The 19,399-nt window shown below is 35.9% G+C and overlaps 2 protein-coding genes across 30 annotated transcripts in view; one reads left to right on the forward strand and one right to left on the reverse strand.

The window, feature by feature from the left end:
- Window positions 1-267: 267 nt before the first annotated feature.
- Window positions 268-11,638, forward strand: LOC103496677 (pentatricopeptide repeat-containing protein At5g39680). 29 transcript variants are annotated; one of them, XM_051090913.1, is made up of 7 exons: window positions 268-504; window positions 588-3,225; window positions 4,110-4,236; window positions 6,521-6,943; window positions 9,887-9,965; window positions 10,042-11,013; window positions 11,440-11,638. In XM_051090913.1, the coding sequence occupies exon 2, from the start codon at window positions 1,029-1,031 to the stop codon at window positions 3,153-3,155; it is 2,127 nt and encodes a 708-aa protein (XP_050946870.1). In that variant the 5' UTR covers window positions 268-504; window positions 588-1,028; the 3' UTR covers window positions 3,156-3,225; window positions 4,110-4,236; window positions 6,521-6,943; window positions 9,887-9,965; window positions 10,042-11,013; window positions 11,440-11,638. The 29 variants fall into 29 exon arrangements, with proteins under 29 accessions (XP_050946870.1, XP_050946881.1, XP_050946882.1 ...); XM_051090924.1 differs by having other exon boundaries at window positions 10,840-11,013; XM_051090925.1 differs by having other exon boundaries at window positions 10,860-11,013.
- Window positions 11,639-13,025: 1,387 nt separating this feature from the next.
- The window catches only part of LOC103496678 (pleiotropic drug resistance protein 3-like), a 63,130-nt gene continuing 56,756 nt past the window's right edge, over window positions 13,026-19,399 (reverse strand). Inside the window, exons 20-23 of the mRNA XM_008458641.3 lie at window positions 19,140-19,367; window positions 18,839-19,010; window positions 14,602-14,856; window positions 13,026-13,479 (exon numbers count right to left, since the gene is read on the reverse strand). Of these exons, the coding sequence (XP_008456863.2) occupies window positions 13,213-13,479; window positions 14,602-14,856; window positions 18,839-19,010; window positions 19,140-19,367 (922 nt within the window). The 3' untranslated portion in view covers window positions 13,026-13,212. The remainder of the gene's footprint in view (window positions 13,480-14,601; window positions 14,857-18,838; window positions 19,011-19,139; window positions 19,368-19,399) is intronic.

Consider the following 19,399-nt stretch of genomic DNA (forward strand, 5'->3'; position numbering starts at 1 on the left):
ACGAAATCTTTCTATGACTGCATTTAACTGTCATCGTAGACCCTTTTTCTACCGTGACTATACATCAAGTGATTTAATCAACAAAATACATAGTATACAAAAAGATATTTGAAGTTGAAATTAATTGGTCCTAACATGCCAATATATATATATATATATATATATATATATATATATAGATCATAAAATATCCAACCAAAAACAACCTAATTGCGACGAGTTTATGCACCTTATTCTTAACAAGTATGCAAAATTTTATTATATTTTGATGAATTTCCTAAAAGATGCCATTAAAGGGTTTTAAGCATTTATAGCTTATAACAACGTTAGAACCCTTGTAATGTCGCTCTGATTGTTTCAAACCTCAGGTTCAAATCCTGAAAACGAACCCTACTTCTCGCCTGCTTTTCCCTATTCCAACTTCACCGTCTGTTCTCCCACACCACTCATCATACGCTTCTCCCTCTGCAACTTCGACGCCACGGTAGCCGCACTTGGAAGCGGGTAAGGCAGTATCCATATTCAACAAGTTTTTGAGATTTTATTGAAATTGGTGTTCTTTAATCGCTTAGATTGGTTGATACCAGATTTTAATTTTTGGAGGGTTAACGTGTCCCACTTTTGGCAATTTCCCCCTCTCCACCGTCTAATCCCACGGAGCCTTACCTCCGCCGTTCATTTCCTCCTTATGGCAACGCAACGCCGAATCTGGTAACATCATTCTGGGGTTGCCTTCACTTGAATATGTTAGCCTTCTCTGGTAGTCCATTCTCAAATTCATCTAGTCAACTACAGGTGTGAAGCTCTGACTGTTTTCTATGCATATCAACATGACACGTGCAAGAAGAAAACAAGAAAAGAGAAATAGGAAGGAAAGATTACAGAAAGGAATTGAAGAAGAAAGATCAATGACAGAAAGAATTGAAGTGGTTTTTCAAGCAATGATTGAAGTGGTTTTTCAAGCAATGCGACTAAGTCTTAGTATTCTTTGTTGTATCTTTTTCTAACTGCAAATTCAAAGCATTCTAATGTCTATTTTAAAACTACCAATTAGTGACATTATGCCTGTGAAGTTTACACCATTTCTTTCTAGGTCCGATTTCTTTGCTTCTCCTCACCAGGACCCCATAAAGCTGTTGAAGGTAGCTGCAGATGCCAAGAACTTAATATTTGGTAGAACAATCCAAGCTCATCTGACCATCACCAATCACAATTATAGGGACTCCAAAGTGAATCAACTGAATTCGCTTATTAATTTGTACGTGAAATGTGGTGAAGTATCGATTGCTCGGAAAGTGTTTGATAGTATGCCTAGAAGAAATGTTGTGTCCTGGAGTACTTTAATGGCTGGGTACATGCAAAATGGTAATCCCTCAGAAGTCTTCGAGTTGTTCAAAAAGATGGTCCTGAAGGATAATATCTTACCCAATAAATATGTGATTGCTACTGTTATATCTTCTTGTAATAGTCAAATGTATGTAGAAGGGAAACAATGTCATGGGTATGCATTAAAGTCTGGATTGGAGTTTCATCAATATGTCAAGAATGCACTTATTCAGTTGTACTCTAAATGTTCAGATGTAGGAGCAGCAATCCAGATATTATATACTGTCCCAGGTAATGACATATTTTGTTATAATTTGGTAGTGAATGGGCTTCTACAGCACACACATATGAGAGAAGCTGTAGACGTTCTGAAGTTAATAATCAGTAAAGGCATAGAATGGAATAGTGCCACTTATGTTACTATTTTCCGCCTTTGTGCTAGTCTTAAAGATATAACATTAGGTAAGCAAGTTCACGCTCAAATGTTGAAAAGTGATATTGACTGTGATGTCTATATTGGAAGTTCTATCATTGACATGTACGGGAAGTGTGGTAATGTGTTGAGTGGAAGAACCTTTTTTGATCGGTTACAAAGCCGAAACGTTGTTTCTTGGACATCGATCATGGCAGCTTATTTTCAGAATGAATTCTTTGAAGAAGCATTGGATCTGTTTTCAAAGATGGAAATTGATCGTATTCCTCCCAATGAATATACAATGGCGGTGTTATTCAACTCTGCGGCAGGTCTGTCTGCACTATGCCTTGGAGATCAGTTACATGCACGTGCTGAGAAATCAGGTCTCAAAGGCAATGTTATGGTAGGTAATGCCTTGATCATTATGTATTTCAAGAGTGGGGACATTTTGGCAGCACAACGTGTGTTTTCAAATATGACGTGTTGTGATATCATTACCTGGAATGCAATAATAACTGGCCACTCACACCATGGTTTGGGCAAGGAAGCATTAAGCATGTTCCAGGACATGATGACTACTGGAGAACGCCCTAATTATGTAACTTTTATTGGTGTAATATCTGCTTGTGCCCATTTAAAACTGGTGGATGAAGGATTCTACTATTTTAATCATTTGATGAAACAGTTTGGAATTGTTCCTGGATTGGAGCACTATACATGTATTGTTGGCCTTTTAAGTAGATCTGGACGACTGGATGAAGCTGAGAATTTTATGCGGTCACATCAAATAAATTGGGATGTTGTTTCCTGGCGCACCCTTCTCAACGCTTGTTATGTTCATAAACATTATGATAAAGGGAAGCAAATAGCAGAGTACTTGCTACAGTTGGAGCCTAGGGATGTTGGAACTTATATTCTATTGTCAAACATGCATGCAAGAGTTAGGAGGTGGGATCGTGTTGTTGAGATTCGAAAACTGATGAGGGAAAGAAATGTCAAGAAAGAACCTGGAGTGAGTTGGTTAGAAATAAGAAATGTTGCTCATGTTTTTACATCTGAGGATATTAAACACCCTGATGCCAATCTGATTTATGAAAATGTAAAGAATTTATTATCTAAGATTCGACCTTTGGGGTATGTTCCTGATATTGATAATGTATTGCATGATATTGAGGATGAGCAAAAGGTCAACAATCTTAGCTATCACAGTGAGAAGCTTGCTGTAGCATATGGCCTTATGAAGACAACATCAGGCACACCAATCAGGGTGATTAAAAACCTTAGGATGTGTGATGATTGTCACACTGCTATCAAACTTATTTCCCAAGTTGCTAATAGGGTTATAATTGTTAGAGATGTCAATCGCTTCCATCATTTTCAAAATGGTTGTTGCTCGTGTGGAGATTATTGGTGACAATTTGGATGAGCTTCTCAGGAGCATTGATGTTTTGATGATAAAAACTTCCACCTGTATGGTAGGGAAGGTAATAGCATACACTTTTATTTCAGTCTGGTAGCAGGCATGCAGTAAACGAGGATTGTTTGTTTGAGGGTGCATCAAGTGTTTGTTTGTGCTTGTTTTTTGATTTTCCATTTTGATGTTTTCCTCTCGATAAAAGAATGCGAGTGGTTTATATACTTGAGCTAGAATGATTGAATATGTCCTTGTCCACAGCTTAAATCTAAAGCTAGATGACTAAAATTTAAAAGTGGGTATGAACTACGTATATGTGATTTATTTAAAATCAAACCTTTTCTTTTCGTCAAGGCTTGAATAAATAAAAATGTTTTTTATTTACATTGGAGTATTGTAGATCTAAGATTTTGATTGATTGTTGGGCTTGTTCTTCTTCCTTCTTGATCTTTAGGGTTTAAGGGTTTCCGATAATGGACACGCCCTTTCACATTGAAAATAGGACTGAAGTTTCTATTTATCCTTTCCTCCTTATATGTATAGATTTTGTTTTTGTTGTTGCTTCTGCTTAGAGGTGTCACGAAACTTTGTCAGAATTGTCCGTTTGCAGTATCTAGATATTTCATGAATTGAAACAGAATCTTTTGATCATGAATCCTACAGACAATTGTTGTATTTTGTGATTTTTTTAATCAATGTTTCAGTTATTATTTCTTTTTTTCTGTTTTCAATAGTTTCTACCTTTTGTAGGTAGTGAGATTAATAATACTACTGTGTCAACCTTTCTATACCACTTGTTTCTATGATTTGAATGTGGTAAAGGCTCGAATAAGCAGCCTTTATGCGAGGGATGTGGGCAAGCTTCTATTAATAATTGATTCGGTGCCGTTTTTCAATTATAAACTTTTTCTGTCTCTTTGATTCATGCTAATCACCCCATCCCATGTTCATCAGGTTCTTTGTTGGGCAGTACTATCAGGTTCTTCAGCAGCAACCTGACTATGTTTATCAGTTCCATTCTCATGCCTGTACTATGATCCGGATTGATGGCAATTTCAGAGAGTCCACCACTGCAATGCTGGTATTTTTCTCTTTCATGTTCTCCTTTTTCCTTTTTGCCTACTTTTTGCTGTGGGCTGTATGTCAGAGCACAATCCGAGGATTGTTTGTTTGAGGGTGCATCATGTGTTTGTTTGTGCTTGTTTTTTGATTTTCCATTTTGATGTTTTCCCATCAATAAAAGAATGTGAGTGGTTTATATACACAAGTTAGGACGATTGGATATGTCCTCGTCCTCCGCTTATATCTAAAGCTAGATGACTAAAATTTAAAAGTGGGTATGAACTATGTTGTATATGTATTGTATTTGAAAGTGTCTAAAATTTATGATTTAGTTTCTTGTAAGCCTTTAGAAATATGAATGCCACTGTTCTCTTTTAATGTCATGTTGCCCATGTTTAGAAAATTATGTTCATGGCTCCATTTTTCAATCATAATCAATTTCAGGCAACAACAATAATTCATTTTCTATTCTTTAACATGTTTAATGGTGTGAAGAATATCTTTCCTTCTGTTGTTGTGATGGGACACCACCTTTTGGTATGAATTTCCTCTTCTATTTAGATTCTGATAAGGGGTACATTCTGGAATTGAGTAACTCAATTCCTTTCTCTCTCTACTGCCTTTCTCTCTTTCAAGAAATTACAGTAAATCTTCTTACAAAATTCTCATATCCTTCCTCCTGAATTCTATTAGTATTTATACTAATCTTGCCAGCCTCTAACTAACTCACATGTGAGTGTTATTACAACTAATATAACAAACTAATGTAACAAACTCCAGCTGGTATAACTAACTTTTCATTAAACAAATCTAATTAGGAGTCTTATCATTACTCCCCCCTTTCAGATTCACCTTGTCCTCAAGGTGTGTTTACAGCTTTCTTTCCCTTTTTTTTTTTAGTTATCGACAATTTTATGGTTTAGTTTTCTTTCCTCTAACCTCCTCTTCTATCCCTTTCTGCCTCGTCATCAGCATCACGGCAACATCTCCTTCTTTACGCCACTTTCCCGCTTTCCGTATCGCCTTCTCGGACAACCACCATTTGCCGGCGTTTTCTTCCTCCTTCTCATCCACACGACTGCTGCCGTCTTCTTTTTCCATCGAAACCAGTCAACTTCCGGCGTCTTCTTTTTCCATCGAAATCAGTCACTTCCAGCGTCTCCGAACTGCAGCTTTTTCTTCACTTGGATCTTCGTTTTGGGTCTCGCCGGTAATTCTCGCCGATCTTCCACGATTTCCGGTTTGTTTGCTAAAAATCGCCCGCGGCTAAGTTCTTCCCTCACTGATTGGAAAGGAAGTAACAACCTCTGTTTTAATCTCAACCAATCCTTGAATGCATCGTGTTCATCCTTCGACCGAGACCAATCTAATGTGGTTCCATCGAATCTGATTACAGCAACGTTTACTCTCTCAGAATCGATCGGTTCATATTTTTGGGAATTCCGTTTGATCCAAAAAATAAATGAATCGAACTTCTTGCAGCTAAACCTCTGTAACTCTACCTTCTTGAATTTGTGTCGATCACTTATATCTTCTTCAATTCCTATCTTCTTTGTTTGTTCTTCGCCCACCTTCTCTTCAGTTTGGATTTCCTTTGTTCTTTGGTCTCGATTCTTTCCATAGGTGTACTTCCTCCTTCAACTATACTCTTCATCATTGGTAGATTCGTTGTGATTCTTTCACTCACTGTTTGTTCACTCACTATCGATTTTTCTTTCACCATGGTTTCAATGCATTGTAACAACAATTGTTGATCTTTTTCGGCTTGAATTCTTAACAGCTGGAGGCTCTTTGTTAAGGATCTCAGATTTTCTTCAATTGCCGGAATTTTGCTTAATTCTTTCTTCATCCCAATCACTTCTTGTTCAAAGGCTTCCAGTTTTTCTTCAATTTGCATTTGCTCCATTGTTGATTTCCTTCCCAAGATTCACCGCTCTGATACCAATTTGATAGGACTCCGATCAAGTAGGCTGAATTTATCCTTCTCTATTTATTTCGGTAACAATGAACACACAAAATTGATGAGATATCAATTCTGTTACAATCTCTTGATCTTGCTTCTCAAGATTCAAGTACAGATTCTCTCTAAGATTTTCATATCTTTCTTCCATCTATGAGCATCTATTTATACACAAAGTTTACTAACTTCTTCTTTAACACATTTAACATGTGTTTTCTAACTAGTCTGCTAACCTCTTTCCTTAACTAATTTTGTTACTGTTTGTTATTATTTTTATTTCTTCTTTGGTAAACTAACTTGATTGGAGGTCTAACATTTGATCCGATAAAATGGTGCAAACTAGGATTGAAGAAAGACTCGAAGTAATTGATCAAGAAATAGCACTGATGAAGAAAGAACTCGGGAAGATGTCGATCATCGAATTAAGTCTGAACGATATTGCGAAGAATATGCAGACAATGCGAGCACAGTCGGACAAACAGGAGCAGATGCTGTTGATGATAATGGAAACTATAGCCAAGGATCGTACCACAACCGGTGAACGCAACGAAGAACCTAATGCGCACATGTCTGTGACAAATAAAGGAAAAGAGAAGGAAGCAACCTCCAGCAAATCGGCCGTATCAGGTCGAAGTAACTCCGACGACCGAAACGAAGGAAAAACAGAGACCGAAGAAGCTGCAGCAGACCGGAATAAATTCAAGAAAGTCGAAATGCCCGTGTTCGTCGGAGAAGACCCAGACTCGTGGCTCTTCCGCGCCGAAAGGTACTTTCAGATTCATAAACTCTCCGATTCTGAGAAAATGCTTGTTTCCACGATTAGTTTCGACGACCCTGCCTTAAATTGGTACCAATCTCAAGAAGAAAGAGAGAAATTCATCAGCTAGTCAAACTTGAAGGAAAGATTATTAGTAAGATTCAGATTGAGCAGAGATGGAACGATATTAGGAAATTCTTATGAGTTAAACAAGAAACTACAGTCGATGAGTACCGGAATTTGTTCGACAAACTCGTCGCACCATTGAGTGATGTCCCGGATCCTGTTGTCAAAGACACCTTTATGAATGGCTTGTTCCCATGGATAAGAGCAGAGGTAATACTTTGTCGACCAAAAGGATTGGCCGAAATGATGGAAATCGCGCAATTGGTCGAGAACAGAGAGATCATACGAAACGAAGCCAATTTGAATAGTCTCGCGGGCGGGAAATACTTTCCGCAAAATACAACAAACAACTATAGGAGATTTGTCCAACATTATGGGTCAATAGCGGCCCCGTTAACTCAACTCCTCAAAAAGGGGGGGTTCAAATGGAATGAAGAATCTGAAGAATCATTTCTAAAGTTGAAATCTGCAATGATGTCTCTACCAACATTGGCCTTACCCAACTTTGCACTTCCGTTTGAAATAGAAACAGATGCATCCGGTTTTAGAGTGGGAGCAGTGTTAATCTAGTCAAAGAGACTCATTGCCTTCTATAGCCATACACTATCCATGAGAGATAGAGCCCGGCCTGTATATGAACGCGAGTTGATGGCTGTTGTACTATCCATACAAAGATGGAGACCATACCTACTTGGGGCAAAGTTCGTAGTAAAAACAGATCAGAAATCACTAAAATTCTTGCTGGAACAGAGGGTCATTCAACCACAATATCAAAAATGACTATCTAAACCATTGGGATATTCGTTTGAAGTGGTTTACAAACCGGGCTTAGAAAATAAAGCAGCCGATGCCTTATCAAGAAGACCTCCAAACATACAATTAAACAGCATATCAGCACCATATTTAGTGGACTTACAAATCATAAAGGAAGAAGTGGAAAAAGATGAGAAGTTAAAGAAGATAATAGCCAATTTAAGCAAAGAAGACGAAGCCCAAACCAGCAAATTTACATTGAAGAATGGCGACCTGCATTGCAAAAATAGACTGGTAATCTCAAAAGCTTCATCCCTAATTCCAGTCATGTTAAATACTTTTCATGACTCAGTAGTAGGAGGACACTCCGGGTTCCTAAGAACATATAAAAGACTAGCAAGTGAGCTATATTGGGAAGGGATGAAATCGAATGTCAAAAAACATTGTGAGTCCTGCATAACTTGCCAACGTAACAAAAGCTTAGCTCTATCACCAGCCGGATTGTTAATACCACTTGAAATACCTCATCAAGTTTGGAGCGACATCTCTATGGATTTCATTGATGGTCTACCTAAAGCAAAAGGATGTGATGTAATACTCGTTGTAGTAGATCGGCTCAGCAAATACAGTCATTTTTTGGCCTTTAAACACCCTTACACAGCCAAGTCAGTAGCAGAAATTTTTGTGAAAGAAATAGTCCGACTGCACGGATTTCCTACTTCCATTGTCTCCGACCGGGACAAGGTGTTTCTCAGCCATTTCTGGAATGAATTGTTCAAAATGGCAGGCACTAAACTCAAAAAAAGCACAGCTTACCATCCACAGACCGACGGACAAACAGAAGTGGTAAACAGGGGCCTAGAAACTTATCTTAGATGTTTCTGTGGTGAACGTCCAAAGGAATGGATTTTGTGGCTACCTTGGGCCGAATATTGGTACAATACTACTTATCAGAAAGCACTAAATATGTTACCGTTCCAAGTGGTGTATGGACGTAAACCTCCAACCCTGTTATCTTGTGGAGAAAGAACTTCAAATTCCTCGGTAGACGAACAGTTGAGAGAACGAGATGTGGCATTAGATGCATTACGGGGACATTTGTTGCTAGCACAACAACAAATGAAATTATATGCTGATCGGAAAAGAAGACATGTTGAATTCCAGATTGATGAATTAGTGTTGCTTAAGATCGTCCATATCGACAAACCACCTTACAAAGTAAAAGGAATGAGAAGCTATCATCGTGGTATTTTGGACCTTACAAAATTCTCAAAAGAATTGGTGAGGTAGCATATAGATTGGAATTGCCAACGGATGCAGCTATTCACCCTGTTTTTCATGTTTCTCAATTAAAGAAATTCGTGAGTCATCAGACAAATGTATTGCCTACACTACAAAACGTAACAGAGAAGTTTGAATGGCAGTTCCAACCGGAAGAAGCACGCAATTACAGACAAGAAGTGTTAATTGCTTGGCAGAACCTAACGAACTATGAAGCCTCGTGGGAAGACTATGATGAGATAAGCAAGCGTTATCCTAATCTACACCTTGAGGACAAGGTGAATCTAAAAGGGGAGAGTAATGTTAGACCTCCAATCAAGTTAGTTTACCAAAGAAGAAATAAAAATAATAACAAACAGTAACAGAATTAGTTAAGGAAAGAGGTTAGCAGATTAGTTAGAAAACACATGTTAAATGTGTTAAGAAGAAGTTAGTAAACTTTGTGTATAAATAGATGCTCATAGATGGAAGAAAGATATGAAAATCTTAGAAAGAATCTGTACTTGAATCTTAAGAAGCAAGATCAAGAGATTGTAACAGAATTGATATCTCATCAATTCTGTGTGTTCATTGTTACCGAAATAAATAGAGAAGGATAAATTCAGCCTACTTGATCGGAGTCATATCATGTTGAAAAAGTTGTATATATCCAAAACATGAAAACTATTCTTGTATTGTGTTTTGAGAAACTGATAATTTTAGCGTTGATATTATGTACTCCTACAACACCCCCTCTTTTGTGTACTTGTTTTTTGGTGGGTTCAATTATTCCTCTCTTCATTTGTATTATAGATGCATTCAAATATGGCTTGCTTCTGGCTGCATAGGACCATGTTGAATGATTACTTCTGCCTTCACTGATTCTTTTCAGGTTTGAATTTATTCGCATGCTGTTCTTCCCTTGTCGTTTTCATCATTGGACCTTATTCATGTCTTATGTGATGTAGAGAGGAGCAGGATTGTTCAATCCATATATGTCCAGTATTAACAGCCACATTAAGAACAAGAATAAGGAAATAAGACCAACAATAAAAAATACATTAAAGCTAGAGATGTAGATGACATCTTGGCAAATACATTCAGGTTGAGCTAGTATTGTTTGGTGTAATCTACTGTGGTATATTGTTTTTTTTTTTTTTTTTTTGTCTCAACATTGACGACTGCAAGTGCAACCATTTTCTTTATTTAAAAGCTTGATACATACTATGTGGTTTAGAAATGTTGAATAGTCTGAGGATATTGATTTCAAATTCTTAGAGGAGCTGGTAGCTGTAGAATATATTTATTTGTTTCTCTTATTATTGTAATCCCAATCTTTCCTATGTTGTTTACGAGAGAATTTCCCCTTGTTTATAACTGAAGGGAGTTGTTGATTGTATTATCTAGTTTATTTGGAAATGTTGGTCTTCACCTTTATCATTCTGGTCATCTAAGATTGCCTTTGGATTTCTGAAATTATTGCTTTAACAATGTCATGGTTCCTTTTTACATGCCTTTAGATTTTTAGTTTTCGGTTTTGAAATGATTTAGTACAAAGTTGCTATTTGCTGTTGAGTTCACATTTGGTTCTTACCTGATCCTTACAAGTTGTGCTTAGTGCTGGTCTATGAACGCTAGTTTTTCTTTGCTTGGTTGTGAACTTTTAGCAAAGCACACACTAAAAGTTGTATATTACTTTTCTTTTCTAAAAGTCTTTTGGTGCAATAGTTTATATACCATCTAAACGATTAACAATGTTTATCTAGCCTCTTTGTTGTGAAATTAGCTGGTTGTTTCTTGAAGATGGCATTTGAATTATATGGCATGCTAGCTGGGAATATCAACCCTGTGACAGGAGAAAATGTCAAACCAGCCTACGGTGGTGAAAATGAAGCTTTCTTGTGAAAAGCTGTGACTCCTTTTATGAAGTGATTGCAAAGGTTTTTGTGGCATTAATTTATGTTTATTTATTTTTATGCTTGTTCTAATTCACATATTAGTAAGGGCTTTTCCAATTTGAGTGAACCTTTGAGTGTTTTAAGTGAACCTTTGAGTTATTCATTGATAATTCTTACTTTTCGTTTCTGCATTTTCTTTCAAGTAATCGCTATTTTGAATAAGTTTCTGCATTTTCTGTAAAGTAATTGCTTAGCATTTGATTTAATATCTTGAATTTGTTTCACTTTGCTTCAAGGTTTTGTTTGATTGTCAAGGATGATGTTTCATATGATTGGAAATTTTGATCAAATGTGAAGCTGTACATTCAAGAACTGCAGTCAATTGAGTCATCTCTTTCATTTTCACTATTTGATAAAATGTTGCTACATGAACCTATTTTAACTTGACATTGTTGTATTTTGGTTTAGGTTGTGCAATTCAAGCTTGTATTTTGAAGCCAAGATCAGCTAATGTCGTTGAGTTTCAAGCTTCTTTAATTAAGTTTATGTCTCTTGAACTAGAAGTAATGTTTTGCGTATGACAATATCGAACAAATATGTAAAGTTTTTGAAATATTCATATGTTAAGATGTTCATATGTTAAAGTTTTGGAATTGTATTTGATGAATATCCTCGTGTATATTTGTTGGACCACACTATAGGGGTTAAGAGGCAATACAATAACAAAAATATAACTAAATTACAATTTTTTTAAAGAAAATCCAAAATAGGCTTGACGTTTTGTAAATGTCAAACAAGTATATTCTTGATGTTTCTTAAATCTCATAAACAAGTACATTTTTTACGTTTTTAAATGTTATAAACAATCATTTTTTGACAATTTTTTCGTATCAAGTAAAGAATAGTTCTTGACGGTCTTTAAATATCATAAATACTCATACTCTTAACGGGTTTTAACTATCATGAACATTTGTATACTTAAAATGTCAACATTCGCTATGTTTATTAACTGTCATGAACTTCGATTTTCTTGACGTTGGCTTCAATGACAGTTTTAATCGTCAAGGATAATAATTCTTGACTGTTAAAAAACGTCAAAAGAGTCTGTTATCATAGTAATTACACATAAATTGCTTCGTATAGGACTTAGTACTCTTTCTCACAGTAATGGTCATGTCTAAAGTGGGATTATAGCTCTCTGACTTGTCTGAGTCATTTGAGCTAGTCTCATGTAGCTACGTGTCTGCTAAAGTTCCATCACTCTTGGCAATTCCGTTCTCTTCTGAAACTATCATAGTAGTTGTCATTCTCAACCACGTCAACAATTTCATTCTCAACTAACAAGTTATTATTATATATATATAATTAAACAAAATCAATTAAAATCAGCTACACCAAAATTTCAAATTTTTTAATTAATTAAATATTTATCCAACAAATATTTAATTATCTCGAATCTCTGCAAAATCCATTAATTCTTCATAATTCAAAATAACACATAATAAATTAAACCTAATTACACAGAACGAAGATAATTATCTTTAAAATTATCTTAATTTTTGAGACATTATGGTTTACCCCTTCTTTTGTATGTACCAAACTATGTCCAAAATTATCTTAATTTTTGAGACATTACGGTTTACCCCTTCTTTTGTATGTATGCAGAATACAGAATTGGGGGCCGAGGAGGAGGAGGCTATATTTATATATAAAACAAAAACTATAACACGGACTTATAATATCGAACAACTAATGACAAACAGATGAAAAACCGACATTGAAAATGAAGTTCAATGTCGATTGAAAACTGACATCAGAAATAATATTTTATGTCGGTAAAAAACAAACAGTGAAGGTAGCTGGCACTGAAATTTTGGACATCTATGTCGGTGGAAAACCAACATTAGAAAAACCAATACTAAAGACCCTTGTAATGTCAGTATTAAATTGACATTATAAGTCCAGATTTGTAGTAGTGCAATTTGGTGTTTATTAAAGCAAATAAATACCAAAACTAATGCATTATGGCAAAAAGATGATAAAAGAATTCAATGGAAATGAAAAACACAATCATATTTAATTGATGCTAAGCTTTTGTGAAAATGAAATATTACACGATTATTCTTCAACGCTTATTATCAGAATATATACAGAATTGAAACTTTGACAGCACGAAAATGATTCAAATATTAATTTCAGATAGGATTTTTACCAAAAAAAACAAAAAAAAGGTTAACGTGTTTACCTTCTCTGAAAGTTCAATTTTCCTATAAAATATCCAAAAAGGAAAGCTATAAGGATTGGGAAGAGAATGAGAATGGCTCCTACAAGGAGAAGTTCGTTGTGGTGAAACCCAAAGTAATGTCTCAAGAAAACTGATATTGTTGTTGTTTCTCCAAACACCTTCAATGGCTTGTCTACATCTCCATATTGTGAAGTTAGTAAACAATTCAAAGTCCACGACGTTGGGATCATATAATACAACCATATCCACCACCCTGGAATTTGCTGCATAAAACAGAAAAATATTTAGGTGACTCTTCTTTTAATCCCACATATGTATTAAAAGTCTAGGGTAATTGCAATGGTAGCTCATTTCAGACTAATAATTAAGCGTATAATAACATTTTTAAAGAATCGCAAATATAACAAAATTTACTAAAAGTATCGTTGATAGACTCCTATTAGCAATATGATCTATTTGCTAATAGACTCTTAAGAGTTTTGTAGCAAAGTTTTACGATGTTTATAAATTTGCATACTTTGTGACTGATAGCTCTGTCTGCCACTCTTCCTAAAATCTATGATCTTCCATATCTCCTTCCAACACCTCTCAACCTCCCCACTAAAAAGTTTGTTGTTTTCCTCAACCAAATGTCCCATCAAAGAACAAAGAACCAAGCCTCCTAAGGAAATCCACCTCCTTTCTTGTAGTATTCTTGTTTCTACAGAGTGAACCTCACTTCTGATAGGAATGATATTAGAGTATCAAGGGTGTATTAGTAATTAGTTAAGGAGTTTGTTATACTTGTTGGTTACAAATAGAGGGGGAGGAAAATGGAGAAGCTAGAGCAATATTTTGGTAAGTGAGTTAGGACTTGGGTGTGATCGAAGATTGGGAGGGTATAAGTACCTCCAAAACTTAGTTTATCCTGTAATTTGGTCAATGTTAATATCTCAAAATATTTGGGTTTTATCAACTTCTTTCTTGTTACTATAAATAAGAAAAGAATTTGGCTTCCCAAACTGAGAATTAAGTTTTCCAGCTTACATATATATTTATATTGGATAACTTCCAGTTATACTTGCAAAGACAACTAATTATAGAATCATTCTTAGTTCTACCACTTTATATCCTGGTGGTCCTTTCTATGAACATTTTTTTGGTCCTTGATATTAAAATTATGCTTTATGAAAAACCCTGCATCCCCATATATCAGATCTATCATTCAAGATCTTGAAACCAAACATGAAGCTTAAACAGCAAAAGTCAAAACAAATTATTTGTAGTGTCTTCGTTCAAAGTTATGGCCAGATTCAGTCCCAATTATAGAGAGAAAAGATGCATTTTGTTCCAAATAAACATTAAGGAGAAGCTTGTCTTTACTTTAGATAGATATCGCAACTTACTGGTTTTGGAACGAGAAAGCCAGAAAAGAGATTGAACATGGTGTAGAAGGCAGAGGACAAAATGCTAGCAATCTGATAGTTTGGTGTGATGGAGACGAGCAACATCCCAAGATAATTAAAGTAAAGAAGTGCTGAGAACATCGAGTAGAAACACAATAATACTTTGGAAGCTGATCCATCGTATCCAATCATTGGGTAAGTGATAATTATATAGATAGCCACTTGTACAAACAGATATGGAACCTCAACAATCACCTGCACATTAGAAGAAACTTCTGAATTAGTTGAATATAAGATATTCTTCACTGAATAGGCACTCAAAATCTAAGGAAACTAAATATTAATTGTAAACATATACAACATTTTAACAAAAATAAAACATTTAGTGAGCTTGAATCCTACAACTGGCCCTGGTGGAAAATTCTGATCCAAATAGAGGGGAATTTCGTTTTTCACCCCATTTCAACGAATTATTTTTAATGAATTATGTATGTTATCAACTTAGCTCAATTCAATTATTTTTTAGTTTTCTGGTCATGTTTACACACAACTGTATAATTTCACATGTTAATATATTGCTAATGTCATTTCTAACAAAGGATGGAGTTTTTTCAATATGTTACATTTTTCAATATGCGCCCAGATGAAATGGAAATATGAAAAGAAAAAAGACCCCAAGCACAAGAAATTTTGCATTTAGGCTTAGTAACTTGATTCTTTAAGTTAATAAAAAAGGAAAACCCTTAATTATTACTATATTTTAAAAGTAATGAAAAAGCCCCAAGGCGCTTGGGCCTTAGGGCTTCACAAAAGGTGTGCACCTAAGGCGCATCCTATTTTGTGAGTCTTGCCTTTACAAGGCGAGATGCCAAACCTACACCTAGAGCTTTGGTGCGCTAAGGCACATGCTCGAGAAGGCTTTTTAAACACTACGGTGATATTTGATCTGAATCCATAGTGATATTCCTAGAGCTTAGGCACGTCCTATTTTGTGAGCCTTGCCTTTACAAGGAGAGATGCCTAACCTACACCTAAAGCTTAGACACGCTAAGGTGCATGCTCGAGAAGGCCTTTTAAACACTATAGTGATATTCGATCTGAGTCCATAGTGATATTCCCAAACGAGGGACTCTTATACCAATTTGTTAGGGTCCCACCTAACAAGAAAATACTTAAGAACACACAAGAAACATAAAAATATAGAATTATATTGCAATAGCAAGAAGAGACTACAATATACCTCAGCACATTCAAGAAGGCTGAGAATCCTCTCCCAAATTTCCCAATTAGGAAATCACCACCACCCCCTTCCCTAAACCCAAACCCACTATTTATAAGTAAAAAGCCCTAACAAACTTACTAATCAATTACTAACATAGCCCCCTCCCAATAACCAAACTAATATTACTGACCACTTATTCATCTTGCATGACTTGAGACTATCAAACAATATCAATTGGATTAGTAAAATCTTGAACAAATAAAGGACCTTTGATCTTACTTGGCAGATCGATTGATACGATATCACCAAAATGTAAATAAATCTTTCCCCATGTTTCAGCTAATCTCTACAATCGATGGGATAAAAGTATAAAGACTCTTTTGACTTGAATTCTGGCTTCAAAGACGTTAAGAAGATTCAAAGTTTCTGCAGCAATACTTTCCAATCCTTTAAAATAAGCACAAGTAGCTTCGAACGTTTGTTTGCTCCAATAATCTAAAGGGAGGTTTTTTTTTATCGTAATCCAACCTCCAAAACCTCTTGCCGTAATCCAATGATCTAAAGGGAGGTTTTTTTTATTGTAATCAAACTTTCAAAACCTCTTGTATATGATGGCTGGATGTGCACAAGTTTACACCATTTTTCAAATTTCAGGTGGAAAGTGTTGGGAATTTATACAAGATATAAATAAATGCGGAACAAATTCAAACTCCCACTTCAACAGGTTAAAGCCAAATAAGCAATCGCTCTAAAATTGCAAATAATGAAGTGTAGGGAAAATGAAGAACACCGAAAAATGTATTGGTTCGCCCCAAACTCAAGACTACGTCCAATCTCCTGCAACTGCAGGTTCTACTGTGATGGAGATTGAAAAGAAACCCTCGAACACGATTACAAATCTCTCATCCCAAATAGCCTAACAAGAACTATTTGAATTCAAGTACCACAACTTGATAACTTGAAATAGATAATAAGAGAAACGCTCAACTCAATTCCTCATCGCCACACTAAAATAACACACTAGAATTAATGAACTCTTCAAACTTCCCTGTGGTGTATTTTCTCTTCTTCAATGACGAGGAGACTCTCGGCAAACTTCAAGATTTTTCTTCCAATTTTTTCTTCTTTTATAGACAATGTCCACTGCCCTTTTTTTCTTTTAATCATTCGTCACCTCAAAATTTACCAATACGGAGAAAACCTTAATTACCAAAAGCCCATTATCTTAAAGAGAAATCCACTACCTTCTTAAAGAGAAATCCACTACCTTCTTAAAGAGAAATCCACTACCTTCTAATTTCTTCTTTCATAGGCAAGTCTTCCATTAACAACCAATTGATAAGCCACCTCCAAAATTAGTCAATTAAAACTATACTTAAGGATAAAGGAAATAAAGGGGTTGAACCAAAATTGGGCTTGAAGTTTTGGCTCCAAATCCTAACAGAACAAGCTAAATTTTTGCCATTTATCTTAGCTCCCAATTAATTCCTCCAGGTATCCTTGATCTAATTCAATCAAAGCATTTTCCGCAAACCATGGATAACAATGACATCTGTTTAGAAGTACATTACTGGCGTTTCAGTAATCTCTGCCCAAAATTAATTCTTGCTCTATTTTTCAGGTGTCAAAACAGGGGGTTGTATGCAGCACCGTACTTTGTATGCTGTGCCATCCCTAAAATATTTCTCATGATCGGTGTTTCTGCAACATTCGACTCTTTATCTTCGAAAAATGGCTAAATTGATGAATTTTAGAGGCACCGAAAATCAATGAGCATCATCGAAAAGAATGTCAACAATTCTGCAAATCACCTGGAGGAACATGAATAAAAAACGAACACCCACTTGATGGTCAAACAATTCATCGCGGAATCCAACCTGAGGAACCGTAGAACTTAGAGAATCTTGTTGCATCAAAACCATCACGTTCATTTTTCACAAAAAACGGGAAACAGTGCTTTGGAGTATTTTTCAACAATATTCTCCACAAACCAGCTTAATTGACAATTAGAAAGAAGTAGGAATTTACTTACCTCCACATCTTCTACTAGAAACATACCAGATTCATTCCATATGCAATAAGAGATCCCACTCACATTGCAAAATTTCACTTCCATGATTGAAGGGAAATCGACAATGCTGACCGGAGCTAGTGACAAGGAAAAGGATGAAAGGTGGGGAGAGAAGAGAGGATCCTAGGAGAAAAGTGAGGAGAGTGGAGAGCATATTTTCCATTAAGAGGATTGGAATAGGAAGGAGGACGGAAGAAGTCCTGAATGGACGAGCAGCAAGGTCTAAGGAGGATGGCGGAGAGATGGAAAGAGTTGACAAATGTAGAATTGGAGCTAGGTTAATGGGGGAGAGAAAGATCCTGAGGTTGGACAAGGCATGAACGACGAAGGGCAAAGGAAGGCTGGAAGGTCAGATGGCAAGGTCAAAGAAGGGATGGGGCAACGGAGGATGGCTGGAAGAGACGTGGTCGGAAGAGGTCCACAATGAACAGGCAGCAAGGTCTGAGGAGGTCTTGGATAGGGAGGGTTTTGGGAAGTAGAAGCTCAAGAAGAGTTGTACAACCCTTTTCTTTTATGTTTTGTGGTATATAGAACTAGAAAGAACTATATTACTAATGGAGATGACATCCTTATATATATACCCTATTTCAATTCAATGTGAGACTATTTGCATTCCCAATCGAATAAAAAAGGTTTCCAAGAAGAAATTGTTTTACATAATTATTAGTTTGTTTTATTTTTTTTATACCTTTGAGAGTCAGGCCAGCTTACGTACACCTTGACTGATCTCATGGGACAACCAGTCTGACCTTGCAATATTTGGGTGTCAAGGAAACTCGTAGAAATTAATTTCTAAGTAGGTAGCCACCAATGATTAAACTCTTGACCTCTTAATTAGTTATTGAGACTATGTCTCCCTTTTTACCACTACGTTATCCCATAATGGTTATAATTATTAGTTGGTCTAATAGAGATTGATTTAAGAGGTTAAGATGAATGTGTACCTGCGCAAGTGAATAAGCCCATGAAGAATACATCCCAGAAAACCTTTCCCTGTACATCACAGTTCTCTCCATTGATACATGAGGAAGGACTGATGAGCAGTTGTTGATACCCATAAAGATCACAGCCGTGAACATTGAACCGAAGACATTGAATAAGTCTTGCTGGTTTTCTCTTTAAACACAAACAAAAAGTAGACAAAAGGTTGCATATGATTCATAAGCCTCCGAATATTTGAGAACTAATTATGGCACTAAAACCTTTCACATTAAGAAAATAAATACAATGCAAAAATATACTCACAGCTTCTTTGCTTGTTTCCAGAATAGTATCCCATAAATCAAAGATGATAAAGTGGTATGCAAGAAACGCATTGAGTTATAAGAAGGATTCCTCCAATAAGACAAGTTTTGTTTCCAGAGGCAAGCCTTGAATTGTCCCACAAAATTATGCGAAAAGATGTTTGAAAAATGCAAATCTCTCGAACCAGGAGGCGAAATACTCAACTGCTTCACAAGTTCTTTGATATGCCTGCATAACAAAAATTGTTAAAATCCTCTCAT

The sequence above is a fragment of the Cucumis melo genome, chromosome 10 (genome assembly GCF_025177605.1).
Source record: "Cucumis melo cultivar AY chromosome 10, USDA_Cmelo_AY_1.0, whole genome shotgun sequence".
Taxonomy (NCBI): Eukaryota; Viridiplantae; Streptophyta; class Magnoliopsida; order Cucurbitales; family Cucurbitaceae; genus Cucumis; species Cucumis melo.

Bases quoted from the DNA above. Each gene is read 5' to 3' on its own strand.
- LOC103496677 (XM_051090909.1), top strand. From the start codon at position 1,029: ATGTCTATTTTAAAACTACCAATTAGTGACATTATGCCTGTGAAGTTT.